At 33.7% G+C, this 23,607-nt stretch overlaps 1 protein-coding gene across 1 annotated transcript; it reads right to left on the reverse strand.

The window, feature by feature from the left end:
• Window positions 1-2,353: 2,353 nt before the first annotated feature.
• Window positions 2,354-13,895, reverse strand: LOTGIDRAFT_235120 (hypothetical protein; the record flags this gene model as incomplete). Its single annotated transcript, XM_009063681.1, has 23 exons — window positions 2,354-3,332; window positions 3,497-3,641; window positions 3,864-3,961; window positions 4,149-4,291; window positions 4,545-4,690; window positions 4,994-5,149; window positions 5,359-5,534; window positions 5,772-5,967; window positions 6,198-6,285; window positions 6,520-6,698; window positions 6,996-7,158; window positions 7,764-7,858; window positions 8,352-8,543; window positions 8,679-8,834; window positions 9,012-9,176; window positions 9,529-9,756; window positions 10,109-10,217; window positions 10,381-10,502; window positions 10,652-10,835; window positions 12,280-12,437; window positions 12,633-12,818; window positions 13,011-13,195; window positions 13,802-13,895. 23 exons carry the CDS (start codon window positions 13,893-13,895, stop codon window positions 3,262-3,264), a joined length of 3,435 nt encoding a protein of 1,144 aa, XP_009061929.1. The 3' UTR covers window positions 2,354-3,261.
• Window positions 13,896-23,607: the final 9,712 nt, after the last annotated feature.

Raw genomic sequence — 23,607 nt, forward strand, 5'->3', positions numbered from 1 at the left:
CTTTGCACACATTACCTCATCCTTTTGGCCAGTTTGTGTTAACAGCTCAGTTGTTTCAGCTTTATAGTTTCAAAAAAGGAACGGGTTTTAACATTTGGATATTTTCATTTTTCGATTTTGACCTTTGTTGACTTTTGTTGACCTATATCTTTTGACCTCTATTATGTAGGAACTTGACATTTGGAATATAACGTAATATTTTGAATATTAATTAACCTATTTAAAAAAAATTGAGGTGGGCGTGGCACTTCCGAGTTAAATTTCTCATTATTGACATTTTTGGCCAGGGGCATAACTCGCAAAGTATACATTTATTCAAAATGGAACTTTGCACACTATTACCTCAAATTTTGAGCCATTTTGTCTTAGAATTTCAATTGTTTTTGCTTCATAGTTCAAAAAAAGGAACAGGTTTTGGAAATTCAAAATTTTCAATTTTTGACCTTGACCTTTGTTGACCTTGACCTTTGTAGGATCAAACGTCATTGGCATTGGCTATCTATTTAAACTTTTATATTTGCAGTCCTATGTCAACTTCCGGTTTTATAGTTGTTAGCAATTTGAAATTTTAATGGCGTATATCTCTTGATCTTGACCTTTTTAGACCTTCTCCTTTACAAGATCAAAGGTCATTGACCTTGGCTATCTGCTGATACTTTCATTTGTGAGGTCTGACGTCCACTTCCGGTATTACAATCTTCTAAAAAATGAAAATTTCTCAACTTTAGACCGTTCTTGCGCTTGATCTAATTATCGTGGAAGGTTGATTTTTTCGGGTTATTTTGCATTTTGCTACATTTGCAAAGTCCCACTCTGTGCCACGAGTGGCTCTAGTTATTATTATTATTATAAATGTTTTCATTTATTTTCTTGTATCAACATTTCACTAATTGCTTAATATAATCAATTCTTTAATGCTCGCGTTGCAATATGAATATGCGGGTGTGCTCTTTGATTTTGAGGCAGAGACGTCATCGTCATCCTAACCAATATGTTTTGGGAGATTAAGAATAATTTCCATGCCTATGCCTTTAATAGCTTGAAGGTTTAAAATTAATTTTGCAGACGAACTCGCAAAAATAAGACTAGGACTATCGGAGACTGACCGGATAGACTGCAGTTTATTGGAAATAAGGAGCTTGATCACAAAAGGGTCAAATTGACATGGGGGGGGGGGGGACTCTCATAGGAGCTAATTCATTCCGCTTCCGATAAAACGATAGCAGTAAATTGTTTTAACACCACCCCAGTCGACAGATCTGTCCATCGATCGCCCGTCTGATAATGATGGGTGAGGTACGAAATCACAGATACGAACTAAAGCTATGTCCTTATGGTGAAGCAGAATAACTGTTAATCGATTCTGAGAATCTAGGAGAACTTAGGCAACCGCTGTTCGATATAATAAAAACATGGAAAATTATGTCCCATACGGAGAGGGTATGTCAACAGTCTGTGAGACAGTTTATTATTTTCTGAGTGAATCAGGAATGATCACACGAGTAGAACATCAGAAGCATCATGCATCCCCGATAGATGGTCAAGAAAACTGACAGAAGACACCTTAAGAGCACGTCGCTGTTCACAATAAGAAGCAACTGACAAGAACTTTAAGAAGAACACAGGATGAAGAAGAATTAAAAGAAACCATGGGAACAATTTGCTCCTTACTCAACTTTGTCCCCACCGAAGCGGACATCATCCCCAACCAGTCGTAGTAAGTAAAATTACTGTCCATCTTGAATTAAAATGTACATTAGTGATAGGAGTCTTGACCCAGTATTAATAGTAAATATTGGTGCATCTAATCTTTAATAAGATCTAGAAAAAATTAGATTTGCACAATATTGAAGTTCCTTTATTTTGAAAAAAAAAATAGAATCAAACCTTGATTGAAATTTAAATAGGAAAATCTGTCGGGTACATGAAAAGTAATACCTTATTTCGGCAAGTTTTACACCCATATATTATCTTTTCGGCCAGCGATCGAAAAAACCTCGGGTAGACAAGTGGTGTTTTTGTGCCTTCGGTGCTATCAACCCTTCAAAATTTTCGGACTATCCAGCCTTGTTTTCGCGTAGACTTCCTGCCATCCTGTGTTCAGTTACCAACATGTATCACGACTTTTCATGATTTAATGAACTAACCTAAGGCAGACGTTACATAGGACGGAACAATTCACTTTTCAAGTGTCCCGTTTAATGGGTCATTCGTGACCCAATGAATTAACAAAGCGTTTTCAATAGACTGCTTACATAGGCGTTCATTTTATAATATCAATCGGTTCCCTTCATTTCTTGAGTGAGCTCACGAATAGCATGATTCGAGGAATAGACATGTTCATTATTTTTTTCGACTAGAACATATGAAAAGTTTATAATTTATTACATAATGATTGAATTACAAAAACACATCTATACACACAAAAATGAAATAGAAAATTTAGAGGCACTATTCTGTGTTAATATTATGAGTGTGATATATGTTATATCTATATAAATTCGGCTATTCGGAGCAGAGGCACAAACATCTATATTATGTAATTTCTATGTTAAAAAACATTCAGTTCTTACAGTATTGAGCTATGTAAGAACTTGAGTAAAAAATTTAGCTGGTAGTTCTGCCATATATAGATCACTCTATAATTCATGCATTAACTTCTGTTTAACAGTGAGTACTGTGTACTTGTTTTTATTGTACATACATACATTTTATCATTTAGCACTTGCGGTTTTGCAATATTGTAATAGAATTAATGAAAATAATAATAAAACAAAAAAAAAGTGAAAGCATTTTCTTGTATGGTTCAATCTGGTATGCTCTTCGGAATTCTACTGTTTAAAACGTAATACAATGATATCTTATACTACAATAATAGTAAATATTTTAATTTACATTTACATTTGATCGGAGAAAAATCATTCATAATTGTATCAGCCAAAAACATGATGTTGATCCGTCTTCAGAATATTCCAGACTATCATATAAGTACTGTTTAAATACATGAAACCTTATTATCTGACATCATGATAAGTCAAAAGATAATTGAATGTCAATGAAATGAGAATTGTAAGTAGGAAGATAAATTTACTACAAACACATTTATAGAATCAAGTTTGACTTTGAAGGTTTACTCAATATCAAGTTTATTGGCTTCATATACAGATTTAGCCATTTGGCAAATGGTATTATGAATGATATTATACTGGTCATTAGTTTTATGTAGTGGAATGGTAAGGTAGGTGGTTGTAGGTAAACCGTTTAAAATAATAAAGGTACCATGGATAAAATCATCACCACTATTACACTCAAATTACTCACTCCGGCAGAACCTACAAATAAACCACAAATAAATAAAAGTCAATGTCTCTGGATCGAATAGGATACATAAATGCGACTGTTTTTTTTTAGGTCGAGATCGAATTCGACCACGTTGTTACATCAGAAAAACAATACGGATTGTATTTAGACAGAATTTAGTGAATTGACCACTTACCATTTGGACCTGAATGATCAAAGGTGACAGTTGCCTTAGCATCGATAACCTTTTTCTGGCTGGGTTCTAACGAATCATATTGCGCTTTAGTAAGAGCATTAGCTTGATTGGTACTGAAATGTTTCAACTGATCAACACTGAAAGCCTGAAATAAGAGGAGCATGATTGATTAGTATGCAAGTAATGTTTCTGTAACACTGGGTCATTATGCTACTTGGAAAATCCAACCCAAGATTCAACATCTGCATCATATTTGGTGGTAATAGGCACGGAAGTAATTCATTTATAACACCGAATCAGCATCATATATTGAAAGGTCATACAATAAATAATGGTAATTTACTAAATTAAATAATTAAAATTCCACCTTTAACATCTCTGTGGGTAAAGTAGGTATGACATCTGTTTTGATAACATTGATTTGATTACTCTGTAGCTGAGACACATGGGATGACTCGAAACCACCTTAAATGAAAATATTAGGATTGCAATTATGACGTACACTTGTACACGATAGTGTACTAGCATTATTTTCAGAGGATTCGACCTGATTTTGATGGTCTTATGATAATAACACACACCGATAATATGTCAATGATGTGTCTGCCTGAGCGATGCTAACAGAAAAATGATTATAAAATGATGATATTACCGATAGTGCGTCCTAAATGATTGATCACGCTGGGTTCCCAAGTATTTATTTGACCACCATAAGCGGCGACAGCTCGTTTGGTATAGGCTTTAAGTTGTTCTAATGTGCATGATTTAGCCTCACCAATTGGTTTCATAGCATGTCTGTAATATGAAAAGTATTTGTGAAGCGGGTATACTGCAAGGAAATGTCAAGAATGCGATTATTGTTGGATACACAGAATCCCAAATCTTAATAAATTGATAATTTATATACATTATTTGCTACAAGACATTCACAGAGCATGAACAGCATCATGTGATAGAGAAGAGACTTGAGAATTCGGCATCGATATTTAGAGCTCTAATCTTTTGATTCGAAGAGTTTCGGATTTCAGTTCGAAGGCAATTAACTCACTTGAAAGCAGCAACTGTTATTTGTGAAATATGAGCAGGTTCAGCACCGCAAACATATTCAGTCAAGGAAAATAATTCTTGACCAGTAATGGAACTAGCATCGTTAGTCTTTGATAGTGCTAGCCATCTCTTGAATCCTGACTTAAGCTGGAAAATCAAGGTTAGAAATATTAAATTGGGTCTCATAATTAATACAATATTTCATGAGGTGATCAGTCTGACAATGAGAAGAAGAAAAACTGATGATAGGAAACAACTGACAAATACATTGACGATAATATTGTGTTCAAGCAACTTATATGGCTAAAAAGAAATTAAAATCGGAGACAGTTCTCTGACAATGGGTTTCTTGCTTCCTACGGAATTCATTGTCACAAAATATGTGCATAGTCATTATGAAAAATTAAGATACCCTGTTTTAGGTACTATTACAGCAAACGATATAAATACCTGTTCCATGGACATTAAACCATGTTTTCCAGAACTAGACATGGTGTCGATAGTACTTAAATCTAGTTTGTTCATCTGTTCTGGTTTTAAACCGGCTATAATACTACCTAATCGAATAATAGTATCAGCATTCCATGTGGTATGAGCATACACGGCCTGCAAACATAAAAAAAACGATTAACATTCCTTAATTACGTCGGCTTTAATTTTTTTTTCACGAAAAACTTTAAATTTTCAACAATAGATTTGTATAGCTTTGTGCCAACCATATTTTTGGATAAATTGTACAGATACAATATGACACTGTATGGGGCTATAGTGTTTAATCCAGAGTGAAAATATCGAAATATTCTTCCAACACTTACCGTCTCAGCTCTTGTCAGTAAAACATTTAGATGTGCATCAGACCAATCACTAAGCTGTCCAAATGTTCCCAAGCAATTTGAAAACTCATTTGCTGCCATGTTGTTGAACTCCTCCACTGAAAGTTTGGTAGCTTGTTTACCCATAGTTTTAACTTGGTCACAGGTTAAAGTTGAGGCTGAAAACAGAATATTACATCAGACGTGACATAAATTGATACATAAATACTAAAGAGATCTCAAATAAAAATATCAGAAATGAAAAAAAGTTAACAAATTGATACTAACGCCCATGATTACAATATCAGAACAATCAATATAATCAAAATTACTTGACAACGTGATATTTGTTCTCGATATTATCTCGAACCAAGTGTGGACAGTGAAATAATTTATTTAATATACATGATACTTACAGGTAGCACGACGTCTCCTAACTGAAACTGGTTCAGACTCAAGCGAGTCCTTTAATTTTTCTACAAGTGGTTTGATATTTCCTTCTCCATCGTCCTTCTCTTCACGACCTAAACCGTTCTTTTTTCTTTCTTCTCGTGCTTCTTTCACAACCTCGATATTCTTGACAATGGCTGATACTGCAGCAGCTGTTTCCGACTGAAAGAAACGTAAGCCGTTCGATTCATTAGCATATAGCTGGTAATCAGGAGATCATATTCGTGCTTCATTTACAACTTACAGTTTAAACAAATGATGACAAAAATAGTAGTGCTGTATTGTTGTATTGAACAAACGGTTTGTCCGCTTTGTACATCCTCATGCAACATGCAACTTAATCGTCCATGGCAATGAATACACAGATCTCCTAAATGAATAATTATATTTACCTTACACAATGCTTTTATCTTATCTTCAGATAAATATCGTAAAATATTACCAAGTTGAGCCAATCTGTCGCTCTTACATTTATATTCACTGAAAAATAATGATCATTTATGTTTATAATTCAATAATTGAATTGATAATGTAAATCAAATTACTTTCAGATTATTGTTATCGACTGTATAAATTGGTAAATATAGCGTTTTGTCATTTTTCCTTAGGCAGCCCATCTGTATCTTTTTTGAAAATTTAGACTTCCTTTGTGCGATTGTTCATTGCTAGGTAGAGCGCGGTTACAGGGACGTATCATTTACGTGTTTTACTTACGGATCATATTCCTCAACTTTATCTAGGATTGCTTCAGCTTGTTCTTTTGTTACAGGCAATTTACTGAAGGCCATAAGGTTTCCCATTAAAGCAGCCTTAGAAAGCTTTCTGATGTCGTCCTCATCCATACCCAATAAACTTCCTACCATTTCTCTGATTTCTTCTGCTGATAAGTCATCCTGAAAATTGAAATATCATTGTGTAATTTTGTTGAGGTTCAATTGCAAACTTGCCTCAAACACAAGCATAGGTATAGGTGGCGTAGCCTGGAAGTGGAAGTGTCGACAGTTTATACTTCCAGGGTACGTGGGTTAAAGTAGGGCGAATCGAGCGTAGACATCCATTCCTAAAAGTGACTTGGACATCTGATCAAACATTTACATGACTGTTTCTTTTTACAATTTTTCAAAAGTGGTATATCATACACGAAAGCGTCTGAAACAATTTCTGTCATAAATCAAACAAAGTTCACTCACATTATTATCGTTATTAGCTGCTTTCAACAACTGTTTTGATTTCATGACCAAATACTTTAATTTCAGTAGGTCTATTTTGTTTGCTTTCAGTTTTGCGAGAGCATTAACAAAAGCTTTGCCGCCTTTTGGTGTGAATTTTATCTCATCGATCTCGTCATCATCCCTGAAAGAAGAATCAGATTATATTTGATTCATCAAGCCCATTTCCCTCAGTCACTAGAGAAGATCAGAGGGAAGGTGCCAAGGTGTTGGGTAAGATAATCGAGGTACTGCGTATCGCTACCTTAGCCCGTCATCATTCACCCAATCAAGTGAATATCATTTACAGCATCAGACGTTTCAACCTAGAGTAATTTTGAAATTGTTGTTAATGAAGAGCTTTGTAGCCCATGATGTCCAAACCACACTCTCAATCGTCATACAAGACCATGATTGTAGCCTAAAATGTTTGACAGTCGTTCTATTCAGCCAGGCTATATTCTCCGACATCCAGGGTTCTGGTTTCCCCCTCTCAGATATATAAAAGGTGCTGACATGAGACAATAAACCGAGACCCCGTGTGTTACAGGCTGTGTAAGTTAAAGACCTCGAAAGTTGAAATCGAAAAAGAGCTAAGGCCGCTGTCCTGGCAAAATTTCTCTCATTGCACCCTGCAGTTTTATTTCATCACGCAATTGTAAAGATTTATAGGGGAAAGGAGTGTTATGAAATCGATCAAAGATTCTGAAATTGCATAAGTCAAATGCATAATAAAAGTCAAGAACTTACAAATATATAATAAAGGGTCCTGCTCTGATAGAGTCTATTTCATCTAAATCTACAGTACCAATAACCTTTTTCACTTTCTCAGCCATAGCTTCACTCTGTATCAAATCGTGTATTTATTAATAGTTTTATCCACAGTACATGTACTGCCAAACACTGCTTACATTACATCACAAATAACATTATAACACTTGATCGATCTGAAGTACTGACTGCTAACTAAACCACTGTCAATTTTACAGATATAAATGCAATGCAGAGGCTCCCAACCTATTTCAGCCTTCGCATGCCAGGAGCAGTCATTTAGACCTTTCACACAACAACAAAATTAATTTTCTTTCATCCACATTTTCAGCATGTGATGATGTGAGGTGCTCTCTCAAATCAAAACAAATACACCAGTTGGTCAAACAGTAGGGAACCGGGGCTGCAATGATTGTATTATGGCAGATGGTTAAGTTTGATTCTCCCATGCATACAAGCCTAATATCTAATACTTCATTTAGCAATTGGAAGCAAGGCTGACTTGTGGTCTCCATTATGGTCATTTTTCGTTTTCATTATGACACTTAATTACAAAGTTATCCTCACCTGACCATCAGTTAAATCGTCGTCATGATCTCCAAGTACACTGGCGCTAGCTAGAATTTCTTCTCTGTCTTCGATTAGATCTTCAATATCGTCTTCTCCTAAACCAACAGCCAATTTACCCAAACGTTCTAAATCCCTAGCACCAAACTTCTTATTCTCCATCTTCTTCAATTTTTCTACCAGACGTGCAGCCTAAGATTCAAATATTTCGTCGTATTTTCAACAACTGAAGACTTTTTTCAGTTCCAGGAATGTAAAGTGAAGTTGTCAGATCCAATGCTGATCAAATTATTATTGTTATGTTTTATTAATAATTTATATACATACCAAAGATGGTTCCCAGTCAACCTGACCAAGCTCTTCTAATTCGACGGTTAAAGCATTATCATCTAAATCTTCAAGATCATCAAGACTCAGAGCTTCCTGGTGATGTTTACTTTTCAATACAGCTGTTGGCAATTTTCCAGCATTGGCAGATTTGATCTAAAACATTTTACATTAACTTAAGGGAACACGCATTATTGAAACAATTGGTATTTGCAAATATCTTTTATACGACAAAATATGCTGTTCGTCTTTTATCTAAGAATGCATTATCGCATGCATACAATTACCTAATTCCTAACCTGTCTGCAGATATATACAGTCAAGTAAACTTGCCTTTTCAATCATTAGCTGTTCAGCAGCATCGTCTAAATCAAACTCATCTAATATATCCAAATTATCACCAAAGACAGCATCGTCAATATCATCAATTTCATCAGACCTTAAAGCCTTAAATAGTTTCTTCATATGCTTCATCATTTCAGCATTAAAACTGTTTGGCTGAAAAATTGTTCTGTGTGTTATGTGTGTTATATTTCATAGCATAACATTATATTTTGATATAAATGTACATATATACGTATGCTATATATCTTTCAGATTTTCATTGAAAATGTACAATATCATTTCTAAAGCATGTCACAAGAAACACAAATAAAATGATGGACCACATCTACATCAGTCAATTATTAATATTTTTTTTGAATTACTGAGAATATCAGTAATTGACATCCTTAATCTTAAAATTTCCAAGAGGTATACAGAATGTAGGTCATAAAAATACATCAATTTTTGGAAATTTTGTAGTATTTTTCAAGCCAATGTTGCTTTTAGGCATTGAAACAAACAATACCTCTCCAAATTCCATCTTTTTGTACAATTCGCGTGCTTCAGATACATCGAGGTCTAGGTTAGCAATCTTCTCTAAATTTAATTTGACAGCAGATTTAGGTAACCCACGTATATACTCCTCGCCACATCCTTTCAGTACATTACCAAGTCTTCCGATCTGTACACTAGTAAGTGATCCAGGCTCATCGTAGTCGTCAGATTCTTGGATTTTTTCACAAATTAATGCAGCCTGAATTGGGAACAAACAGAGTTTATCTTAAATTCGGACAGACTCATACACGTACATGTTGCTAACTTATAAGAAAACAGAATTTCCTCACAACATTACCAATACCTTTTTAAACAATAGGATGGTCATCGGATGATGCCAGATTAATAGGCTTTTTTTGGAATTTATTCTTGAAATTAAGAGTATGTATCAGGTCAGTTTCACGTCGGAAAAATGACACCGAAGCCAAGTTAAATCAGACGATTATTGTGGTTAATACACAATGTACAAATATTGAAATATTATTGGCTTGTGGTAAGATTACCACGCAGGGCTATTTTATAATCGACGTTTAACAGAATGATTCAAATACCTCGTCGTCGTCAAGATCTTCCAGACCAATTGTATCTAAAGCATCAGCAAGAGCCTGTGGGTTCAGTTTCTGGATGTAATTTCTATCACTCTTTATAAATTTGAACAATCTGAAAGAAATATACAAATGGTAAGTAAACAGTCGTAACAACAATATCACTGTGAGTGTGAACGTAACTTACTGTATATACAATGATTTATGCTATATTATTCACATGAAACAATACTCGATTTGTATTCCTGAGGGTTATCCACTTCATTGTTCGTACTTACTTTTTCACACTAGCAGCGTTCAGCAAACCAGGGGCTCTATTTTTGTTTTTCAGTTTTCGGCCGATAGCTAATCCTAGAGGTTCATCATCATCAATATCAAAATCAAGATCAGAATCTTCTAGCTAAAAACAAAGAAGAGAATAACTACAGGACATTTCTTTGCAAATTGAAAGTTTTCTATAATTGTCTTCTGCCTTTTACCAATCAGAATCATTACGTATATCAGTACAATTGGAAAACATGTATTCGGTTTATAAGAATAAAATCTTACAGCGTCATCATCCATTTCGTCTATATCATCAGTATCCAAGGCTCGAATACCCACACCTATCATATTGATATCGGCTGCAGTCATGTCTTGAATGGGTTTGATTTTACGTAATTTTTGTTGTATTGCCAATCCTAAACCTGGTCTTCCCTTGCCTTTCTTTAAGAGTTTACCCAAAGCATCGATCCTGAAAGAAATATATATAATATATACTATTAATACAATAGTTCATATCAATTGATTGCCATTCGGAAGATAATAAATGACACCTTCTACTCATAATGAAACTTATACAAATACAATATATATAATATATGAAAAGGAAATATGACGGCATGCAAGGAAGGATGGATTAGTTAATAGAGGTAAGATAAGTGGAAGAGAAAAAGAATAACGTTAAAACAAGTTCAAAAAGGGTATCCTCTCTATATCAGTGTATCGAATTCTACCTCAACGCAGACATTCTTCATCTTGCTCGCTCAATGATTTACAAAGGAAGAAGACTGATTTTTTTCTACAATTCACAATAAAAATTTAGATTTTGCTATACACCAACATTTTCACAAAATTGATATCAGGGTATTTGCTTTGGCTATATTAAACCATGTCGTAGGGTATACTTACGCAGAAAAACATCTAGAATTCAAGTCATCAGAATCCGAGGTACAGCGGCTTAAATAGCAAATAAATATAGCAACTCAAAAAGATTGAAATGTAATTGATTATGACGGATTAAATCTACAAGAAATGTTATTTGTCAGTAACTATCAGGTTGTTATCAACAAGATTAAAGAGAACTAATATAACAGATTCTAAAGAGATGTATTCATTGACTTCAGAAATTTATTAATTTTCAGATAACACTAGGCAAAACACGTATACGTTTGCTAGATTTCTCATCCAAACATAATTTTAAATATATGTAGTAAGCTCCTACATGTATCAAACAGAACTACCACAAAATTTTGTGATCTTTTGCCGTGATGATTTTATGTTTGATAAATATATCCAAAAAGACATTGCGTGATAATATATCTCTTTAAATCAGAAACCGGAACTAAATGTTACTTTATCATGCTAGAACTAATATTAGTAGGTTATATCTGTCATTGGAGGTTTAGGTAAAATTTACCTCAGTAAAATATGAGCAGAATTTTTTTTTTTTTAGTAAAGAGTATTTTATTCATAAATATATTCAAGATATATACATTATGAAAAGGATTGGGGCCTATATTACCCCTCTCCAACAATCGTTTATATGTAACTATAAATTATATGTAAAATTTGAAAAAGATGGAAACTTATAATACATACATATTTACATTATGTACAACTTGCTCGCGGGATTTATGCTTGTAATGATAATAAATTTTCTTTTCAAAGAGCAGGATAGATTATGAAATCCGTAAAAATAAATAAAAGAGTAAATCTGTCTCACATTTTGATAGGATTAGTTTTATCTTTTTTATGACTGTTTATCCTCTTTAAACAAATAAAAACGGGAAAAAACATTTCGCAGAATATATCTTTAGTGCCGTGGATCCTGTGTTTATGACCCATGGACCACGGTTCAAGTTCTTTTATTAGTTCACTTGCAGATAATCTTATCGTTTTTCTGTAAAAAATCTTACTTTTTCTGGAAAATATCATCATCGAGATCGTCGATAATGTCATCATCGATCATATCAGGTGCTCCCAATACAGCTTCTTCAAAATCATCATCATTCCAATCCTCGACCCTTTTCTTCTTTAACTGATCAATAATTAACTCTTGCTGAGCCTCGTCGATCTAAAAATATATATTATATGTATGCATGGAAGTAGTGCTAATGAGAGAAAAACGGGCATTTTATTATCATTAAGAATCGTTTAAGTAGAAGGAACAAAAAGAATAACATCAAGCAATAAAGACTTAAAACTTAATTAGAAAGAAAACAAAACAGGAGAATGACATAATAAATCAGTTAAATACTGAAGTACTCACATCATCACCGTCATCATCATCATCATCACCATTGCCTCCAATTGACACAATATGTCTAACACACTTTATACCTGCAGCCAGTAACCTTTTAAAGCTCTTGATACCTCGCCCTCTAGAGAAATGTCGACATAATTTGGATATTGTCTCTTCATGAAGAGATGATGATAAACACTTGATGCTTTCAACCTTGGAAGTAAAAAAACAAAGTGTAAATAGTATTGTGGATTTGTGTTGGAATTTCTATGGTTACTCCGCTCCAATACTGCAATACCTTGGTTAATTGAACTATTCTATTTCTCAAATACAGTATATGAGACGAATGTCGGAGAATTTGATGAGTTGTATCAAATTACATATATCTATTAAAATTCAAATTACCTCTAAATTTTCCAGGATACCATCATCTTCATCAACGTCGTCTTTACTTTGATCACTGTCATCATCGTCAGTATTGTCATCACCATCAACATCATCGTCGAGAAGGTCATCCAGGAACTCCTTTAGAGTGTCTTGTTTGAAGCATGAGGTTGTAGACAGCACCTTCAGTATGTCTGTGATGTTTCCTGCAAGGAGGAGAATGATTGGCTTTAGCAATTCAGAGGTCGATGGTCGGAGTCACATGTAGACAATTCGTTAGCAGCTTCTAATTTATGACTTTATATCTAAAGTACCATTATTCACAAACGAACACTAATCAATAACACATATCTTGTCATTTACGGTCAAATTTGGCGTATTAAGGTGTCACAAGAAGAGTTCTTCAGAATTTCTTATATATATATAAAATCAAAAGCAAATATAAAATTTCGACAAAAAAGAGCAGCTTACGTGCTGTAGTTAACGTTATCTTATTTGGCTCAGTCTAGGCCAATAATCAAATAGATAAAAATATTAATATTAATATTGATAAGCATGAAAAGATTCTTCAAATTTCAAGCAAAACTATGCCAACATCCTGTCTTGACAGAGACATTATATTAAAATTACATATTTGTTTCCTTGTCCTTCATCTTACCACCAAGTGTTATTTCACCTTACCATTGGCTCCATATTTCTGCATGCTACATGATTTTACAATTCTATACCCATTCTAATAGCTCATAATACAGTTTAAATCACAGCAAAATATCTTTTTGGAACAGTGGGTTTAAAAATAGACTGAATATTACCATTTAGAATATTTTGTCGTTCTTTTCGTATCGTTTTAATTAAAGACATTAATTCTGGTATACCACTTCCTTTGACTTTTAATGTGCCTTTCATGTTGAACAATGTTGGTCCAAGGTTGTTTGGTTGTGTTTGGGCGACAGCAGCACATATTGCTGAAATGTAAAATCATTCACTGAAATTTTAATCCGGTAAATTAATATTATGTTATGGCGTGAAGATTCTCGTTACTAGCCATTATAAATGAATGTGTGTGATTAGTTGTTATACAATGTAAGATAACTGAGATAATTATATAAATGTAGGTGTGAAGATAAAAGATTCACAGAAATTCATCTGATCATGTTTGGCAAGTTCGCTTGGTTTCTCCAAAATTCCAATATATGAAAAGTAACCTCCATTGTCCTGATTAAGTTTGTTTATACAAAATGGGTTTCAGTACCATGTAGTGAGCTCTAGTCAATGAAAAGTGTAAAATTCTATAATCAAATCAGAAGTTTTCAGTCTAAGTAAACGTTGGTAGATCCAGAAATATTACATAAGGTAAAGTAGCCTTCGATAATTAGACGCTGTAAGTGTTAATCACTAAGGTGGATTCTAATTATGATTTCTGTCATATGCCATATAGATTTATAATATTTGGCAAGTTTATACAATCGTCGTTTATAATCTTCATATGCTAAATTACAAACCTGAATATTACCAACAATTCTGTCTGATATACTATTTTAAGTAAAGTGTATGTACTTATTTAAATTTACGTTTGGAAAAACTAATAGAAGCATTGAATCCCAGACTCATTGTTTTGTGTCCTCAAAGACAGCTCTTTCTTGAACGCGTTTTGTTCACTATGACACAACAGCATATAACAATTTATCAATTTGATTTACATGAGTATAGAATAGTCTATAATAATACAATCCTCATTGAGGCAGAATAAAAGATACGGGTGTGGTCTTCATGTAGAACTGTCCGATGTGGTTACTTTGATTGATGTAATGAGCTGTACTTAATACGACGCAGTGGCATCCTGTTTAATAAACTCGTTTTAAATTCTTCATGTTTTAGTACGCTCAGGTTGATAATAATTCCATCTCGTGAACATACATACGTATAAAATAGAGCTATTTCCATTGAATAAGTAATATGTATATTACCGTCGCAATTAATTTGGTGTTAGTCTGCCAAAAGTGAGACAAAGCACAGTTCGCATTATAACGTATTTGACATTTTGGTTATGTAATTCATTTAAACAAACACTTCATTTGTAAAAAATGATATTCTCTGGTCAAAATCGATTGAATTTGAATTTACTGAGCCGGATTCAAAATATAACAACTGGTCTATATCACGCGGGAAAGACCAGAAATGTGTCGTTGCCCCTGGCCCCATCCACGATGAGGTTTATCGACTAACATTTAACGTATTTGACAGTCGACAGCCCTAGGCATAGCTTTTTGACGTGACAAGACAAATTACAAGCATGTTAGACAGGTTCAACAACTTTCTTTCCATGTAATTCAGTCATGAACTGACTTTTCAATACCTTAGTTTGAACCTCAAACATACACAAACATTTCATAGTATTTCAATTTACGACAAACCGAAGAAATTCAAAAGCCTAATATTACAACAGAAAAACAACTGAAATGGAAATTTCGACATCGTTTTTAATTAACACTGACCAGTACAAATAGGTCATTTTTATCTGTCCCAAAATCATTTTCAGTATAAAAAAATTAAGTTTCTTAAGTTAATGATGTTCCAAGAATTTGCTTACTCAGTTTGGTAAAAATAAATAACTAACAAATTATACCGGGGCAAATATCAAGAGCAAGGAAATTGGGCAGGTTACAAATGTTAGGTTAACTTTACTTGGTGTGATACTAACTTTATTCAAGTTCATAATGCATATTGAATTTCTGAGCTTCTTTTCTTCGGCGAAATTTGTACTTTTGATGTGATATCGATTGATCTGATAATGCATGGCCCTGGGACGTAATTATTATAAGCTGTATATAAATCTTTTTTTCTGGCTCAATCAATCAATTATCTCTATCAAAGATCAATTTGACACTCATCAATCAGTCAAGTTTTTTCTAAAATTTCACTCGTGTTGTATATATCTCAATTAATTTGAGATAGACAACTCTTTGCCCTCAACAGATTATACGCAAAATGCGTTTAGTACAAAGGCAAGACTAATCATGTGCGTGATGCATAGCTCAATAACTGTACTTGCACAAATGTATTACATTTCCACCCAGTCTACTTCGTAATTTCAATATGAATTTAAGAAGTCGTTGACTCACTGTCATACAATAAACTGTCACGCACCAATTACGTTGACGAACTACTTTAAGGACACACAACACGCTGATTCACATGTATTATGATATTTTCGGAAAAAAAACATAGATTTTAAAATTTTAATGAAATTGATTGATCCCCATTCCAGCATTTATGTATATACGTGTCGACAAATCAGTTAATATGGTTGACATATCGTGTTGAACGACAAATTCGCCGCAGTAACCAGCAGCTTCATGTGTATTTTTAGTGTAGTAGCGAATATACGAGCAAGACATGGAAAAGCATGCTACGGCCAATATTGAATGGCACATCAATTTCAGAACCAAATTCCACTGAAAGTACCTTAGGTAACGGTTAACAACTAGATGACCTTAGAATATATCAAACAAGGATCAGAAAAAGTCAAGCATATGGACAACAGAAAGGTACCAGAAAAGATATAGAGAGCAACAGTCTAAACATTTCAAATTGCGAAGAATGCACCCGAAACAAACAAGTAAGAAATAAATGTGGCCCCGAATCCCTCCAAGGCGTATGTTTGACGTACATGTAGATATAATTTGAATCTAAGCCATTGGAAATGTTTAATTGGATGTGTTCAGATTGTAATGGGAGGAAAGACAATATATGTGAAAATGGTGTTGGGGTGTATTGAGACGAGTCTCAATGAAAGCACTGGCCTAGGTCACAGAGCAATAGATAAGTCTATTAATTATGTGAAAATTAGTCAGTCATTAGTATGATTTTAGTTGAAAAGACACACACACAAACATACACTGCATGTTATATGGCCATGGCACCAGTCCTGAAATAAGTATTCCCTGAAATCTAACTTAGAAATCGATTAATTTATTGATAGAACATGATACATTTATATTAAGAAATCTATGCTCCTAGGATGAATGGACATTGTTCAATGGTTCAAGTCTACCGTGAAAGAGGAAATTGCTAAGATTTTGATTTCTTTTGTAAGCTACAACGAAACGTTTTGTGTATACTTGGGGAAATTTGTTCTGAAGTTCCGAGTAATGGCGTTTGACTATTATGGAGGCTTTGGTAGCTGTAGAATCAAATGTCGTTATAAAGGGTATTATCTGGTTATCATGTTGAATGTTGAGTCCATTTGGTGTGAGTCTGTCAAGTAAAACAGTTAAAACATATTTTTTAAAGTCTATATTTTCCATGGTAATCTGGCAATTACTTTGTTTGTCTAAATAAATTGTTGTGGAAATAGAAAAGATGACCCTTAAAGTATACTTTGTTGTGGAGTACTCATTGGAGAATTATAACGTTGAATTTATAAGTTATTTATATATCAGTAATAAGTAATGTAGTCCACTTTGTTATAATTTTGAAATAAATAATCAGGGACACATGGTTATGTATGTTCATGGAGCATTAGTTGTTATTTTTCTATACATATGGGTGTGTGTTTCTTCTCATTAACTATGAAGTTCATTTCATCATCTCTGTAATCAACAAATTAATCAAGAAGCATTAAATTAATTAACTTAAATATTACATAAATATTTCAATAATGTCTTCATCGCGTTAATAAACATACTGAAGTCGAATGATATCACATAGATCACGACTTGAAATCGAGTTTAACGTAGGTAATCTGTTGCTACTGCTCTAGCAAATAAGAAGTTATTATATCTTCTATAGAAATAAGACTGAAAACTGCTCCTGTAAATGAACAGTGACTGAACTAGATGAGTGGGTGCCCGTGGACTTAAGTTTGTTGGGGCCACTCCCCCGGGTATTTAATTTTTAACATATTTATGCTCTCATACATTCTGTAACAAGTCAATTTAATGCCTGTTAATGGAAGATTTCTAGTCTGTAGTTAATACTATTTCATCCATTTATATTTGCTGGTTGCTTGGTTTGATTATAATTGTATACTTTGGTACATTTTAAGAAAATTGTATTGTTTTCCTAATGGTGGGGTCCCCTTAGTGGTGCTTGTTGTCCCTACCGTAGTTGAGTCACTGTCTATAGAATTAATATGTCGTAATTATCAAGGATTTGAAAAGAAAACCCTTGTCATAGTCAATTTCAAGCAATCTGTTTTGCAGTCATGGGTGTGGGCTCTTGAATTTCAATACACGCAACAACTGTAGAACAGCTATGTTTTGAACTAAAAAGCCCTTTAATGACAAAAATCTATATAAAAATGATGACTCACTGTCACAGTCCTGGCAAAATTGCTAACATTGGTATTTATGTAAAACTGTCAAATTTTTGTATACTGCATTTAAGCAGTAGCGAATTTGTCAGCCTGAATTAAATTGCACTTGTATTCCAAACCCGAACACTTATAAAAGCTTAAAACATATAAATGTCATAGTAATGTAAAGTGACATAAGTAAGGTTTAATGTTACTCATTGCCTAAAGACGTTAGGACCATAGCCAATTTTTTTGTCATACAAGATGTCATTGTTTTCTTTTCACTTAGTCATTACTTTAATAAGTGACACTTTAGTCATATATCATTTGTAACATATACCCCTAATATTTTTATTCCACTTGTTAAAAGATTAGATGACTGAGTGTAGAGTGCGATCTGAAAATGGGCAGAACAGATTTTGACTAGATTTCTAGGTTTTAATTAAAATGCAATCCTACCAATGGTTTAGTAATTTTGAAGAAATGCGAATACAAGCAAAACCCTAGATGCAGTTGTTGATCATTCTCCGTATTTTCATTGCCTAACTAACTTATACTCGAGAAACTCAAAATAGATTTGGTTCCTCCCATATTTTTTTATAGTAAGAAGACTGGTGGCTATAAAATAGACAAATATATACAAACCATCTTGAATTTTGCGTAAGTTGGTACTTCATGCCAAAGAGACCATGACTGACAAGAAAGACTTGAACACTTGTCTGATATAGTACATATTATTATATAGGGAGATAATCATCATGTCACAAACAGATCTTCGCGTGGACCGATGTAGAAGTATCGGACAAGTTGTTGGAGATTGTGCACATGCAGTACATACTGAAATTGGCTTTATCGGAAAGAACACTGTCAAAAGAGAAGGTGTCTAGAGCAATCCGAGAATTTGAATATATAAATATAATCTTGAACTTTCCCTACTAAATTACGCTAGATTCCGCTAAAGCTAAGCTAAGGTAAAATCTAGATTATATCTAAAGAAATACTATCCCATTTGGTTTGTACGATGTAATTCTAAAAAAATTCCTCAGTGAAATTGTCACTAGTCTAACCAAACGCTTCTTTAAGAAAAGCCAAATATATGAAACGGCCGTGATATAATTTTATCAAAAAATTAAAAACATACCTGCAGCCAATAAACAACCCAAAAAAGCAATTCTAGAATATCCTCTCATTACACGGTGTAGAGCGTCAATAAAATCTAAAAGTTCGATATTAACATATTATATATAAATATAATTTTAACTACGTCATACCAGCTTGTCACGATATGATGCTAGTTATACTGCGCATGCGTTCAGGTGTGTGTTGACAACGTTATTCTTGATTTGTTAAAGATGAATTCCCGCATCGCGTGTTACAGGTCATGACACTTTAAGTATACTCCCAATTTAATTTTAACTTAGCATTGGACAAATAATAATGAACATGACAAGTCAGACTTTTTTAGCTTTTGTATTGGAAACTGAAAATCAACACCTTTATTAAAAATAATTGAAGTAAATGTTAATCAACAGAAGTTTTCATGCCTTTCTTGCCCTTATAATTATGGTAGGCAAGGTAGCATACGCCGATTGCTCAAAGTCACACATTTTGATTTTAATAAGTAAAGGGTATATTAAAATTTGCTAAAAATTAACAATTTCGATTGGATAAAACTCGAGTTCAAGACGGAATGTAATCAACTTAACTGAAATATCATCAATATGGTCGAGGAAACAAACTGTCTCGTCTTCAATTCGAATTTGACTAAGTCACAACTTTCTTCCAATTATTACTCAATTTGCACTTGACCGAGATCTGATCAATATGTACATGCATACCAAGTTCCATTAAGACCAGATACACACTGTTGCTTCGATCGTGTCTACAAGACTAAACTTTTACACTTTATTAAGTATAGGATAAGGACTAGAATATAAGTTATCAACCTGTGGCCAAAATATCATCAGTATGTACATAAAATACATTAAAACTGTGGCCTGTATCTGCAAGCCGAGTATAAATTTGAATCAGTTTTTTTTCAGCTTTTGTAATCTTGTCAGTTCGTGATATCCTTGATGATATGCTAGGATATACTTTTGGGGGGAATCTTATTTTAACAACGAATAATTATGTTACTATATATTACAGCCATAAACACGCATATAGACTTCAAAATGATGAATAGTGAAACCTCTTACTAAATATAGATACAGTGAGAAAAAGTATTAAGAAGAACAATTCATCAATCACTCCAAATTCAATGTAATGACGAATCAAAATTCCAAAAATGTTGAAATAAACACGAAATAACCATACCATTTAAATGTTGACATTTTAGATTCAATTAATGTTGTCTAGGACTATTCCCGTCGTATTTCTAGACAAGACAGGACTCTGTTTTTAATAAACAAACATAACCTAAATTATAGATTCAGTTCAAAAACTGGAAACAAAGACTACTAATTGTTTATAGTTACATACAAGTAGAACTGAAAACATAACGATTTTCTGTAAGATCAGACCTAATTCATTTCATAAATATAAAATCAATATTAGAGGATTTTTATAACAATGTTCCATCACAATAAAGAGTATACGCAAAAGCAAACTAGTTGGATGTAAGATTTTGTTAGATTGAAAAAGGTCTACATATATTCAGGTCGATAAAAGAAGCCTTTATCCAAATGCTATGAAAAAACAATGAATGACCTGACAACAATCAATGGTAACGATAACAAACAAACAAGCGTATTATGCAAGGTTTTATATGACTTTCTTTGCTTCACTTATGCTTTTAAAGTCGAGCTTCTGATGAGGTAATATTATCATCAAGCTCACAATGGTAACTAGAGTTTGCATGGGCACGAATTTTAGGAACTTTTCTAGGAGTAGACCTCCCTGGGGCAGATTATACAGTACTGTGGCTTCGATTGACTTGTATCCCCACATCTACAGTCAGTGCCACTGAGTGCAATTGAGGAAAGTTTTGCTCGGTTTACATTCTGTACTTAAACAAGTTAAAAATTTATTTTTTCTCAGGATAATTTACCTAGAAAATTAATTGATGGTGTCAAATAACCTGTTCCATTGTTTCTAAATCTCAGTCATTAATTAACTTAATGCGTTGTTCTCAAACTCGTAAACATCGTTAATGAATTAACTGACATGTTTCGACGGTGTGGTTCACCCTCCTCACCATTTTATAGTCAGTCTGAGATATTTATGGAAATTTAACCTTTCCAGAGATACATGATTCTTTTACAATATGTTTTGGAATACCAAGGGTCCAATCTGTAGAACTGAATAAATACCCTCTGACCAATGGGATGTGCGATTTCTATAATATATATTACGCAGTGGTACTCTCTCACCCCCTCCGAGCGATAAGTGGCAGTCCGGCTTTGTCCCACCTCTTTTCAGGTTTATTATCATTTAACATAGGCCTATGGTCACTCTGGATAATTTTATGGCTCTCGTGATTGATTCACCGGTTCCTATTACAACCACAAATTCGGCGACAGCCGTAGACCAGACGCCGTACCGCAAACCCTGTTCTATATGTTCATGCCCTTATTTCAACCATATTTTGAAATGAAAATTGTCTGCTGTATTGTAAAATGTTATTCCACAGACAAAATTTCAAAGGTCAGAGTCACGTGATACTTACAAAACGAAAGTTACGGTGACGCCTAACACTAATCGTAAAATTGATTTAAAATTATGTTAGAAAAAACGCATCTACTCCAGCCGGCAGCTGTCAAAATATCCATCAGAGGCTCGAATAAAGGCAGATGTTTAGGACCAAAACAGCAACTGAGTTTGACCAAAACATCTACTGAGTTTGACCAAAACAACGAGTGAGTGACATCTTGTCATCTTGAAGGATGGTAATCTGTGTTTCACCAGACGTACACAATTGATGTAATGACGAGCTCTATATTTACACATAGCTTTAACGTTTAACGTATTCTATAGTTGCAGGATTTACATCGCAACTTTTCTAGTATAGTTTTATACGCACATTCGACGTATATCATCATCATCGCTGACCATCTGTCCATTCAGATGTTCATCTGTCCTCATGTGCTGGTGGATGTGACAGACTATATACAGTTTTGATCGGATTATGATCAGTTGTGCTTATGTTTAATTATGAAATCTTGGAAGGGTTCGATTTTCTTTTAATTTTGTAATTCTCCCCCGGGCTAGTACATGTAGATGGAAATTAACTTCTGAAAGCTTTGATTGGATTTTTTTTTACGAAACTTTGTGTCTTGATGAGTTCAAAGATAAGTGTGATTTTCGCGTATTTTGGTTTAACGTTTTTAAAAATTAAGGATTATTTCCAAAGTGTCGAGGCTAATGCATATCCAAGCAGAACCATTCTATATTTATTTTATCCCGTGTTGAAAGTCGTGTAATAGCTGATAATAGCTGTCAAACTTTACTTCAATCATATGATCATCATATGAAATATAAATATGGCCCTTGGATCAGAAAAAAAATCTTTTTTTGAGTAAAAATAGTTTGAGTCATGTGTTAATATTGGCGAAACTAACAGCAGTAATCTTACCCTCAATCATCAAGGTTAATGACACATGCGATCTTAGAATTATTTATACACTTCAGTGATTTCAGAAATTGTTAATAGTAAAAGAAATAACATAATAGACATGGATGTGAGCTTAAAAAATGGGATTTGAACTTTACCCACCCTATATTATATACAGTAATGACTTACAAGATCTTTTCAACTCTTTCAACATGGTAGAATGATGTAGAAAAGACGGCCAATTTACAAGGGTTTCAGTGGCTGTTCAGAATATTCCAAGACTTGCCAAGCTTTACTGTTTTGTTTCCATCCATGTTATTTATGATACCTCTACGCTGGTATGCATTGAGTTATGTCTTCCAGTTTACTGTCAGCGGTCAAAATATAGCAATGGCAATAGCTAATCACAGTTCTAATATATCATCATTATACATGTTTTCCTACTGAGAATGAAATTATCGAAATTCATTGTGTATTCTACAATTATGGAAACAATTGTTTGTACTAAGAAAACTAAACTGTTATGAAGCAGCTTAAGTCAACGTTGTATCAACCCTCAATATGCAACCTGGGGCCTCATAGACCAGGCACTATATTTGATGTTGAGTAAATTTGTATGTAAACGCTCTAGTAGCCCGCAGTTTCAGGTTATCATGTAAAACCCGTTTTCATGGATGTGAATATAAGTAAATCCATTCACTTCCATTATATCAAAATGTATTCACCCTTGAAAATAATAGGAGCATTGAGTGGAGCTCCAGGCCCGGTGG

The sequence above is a fragment of the Lottia gigantea genome (assembly GCF_000327385.1).
Source record: "Lottia gigantea unplaced genomic scaffold LOTGIsca_59, whole genome shotgun sequence".
Classification (NCBI taxonomy): Eukaryota; Metazoa; Mollusca; class Gastropoda; family Lottiidae; genus Lottia; species Lottia gigantea.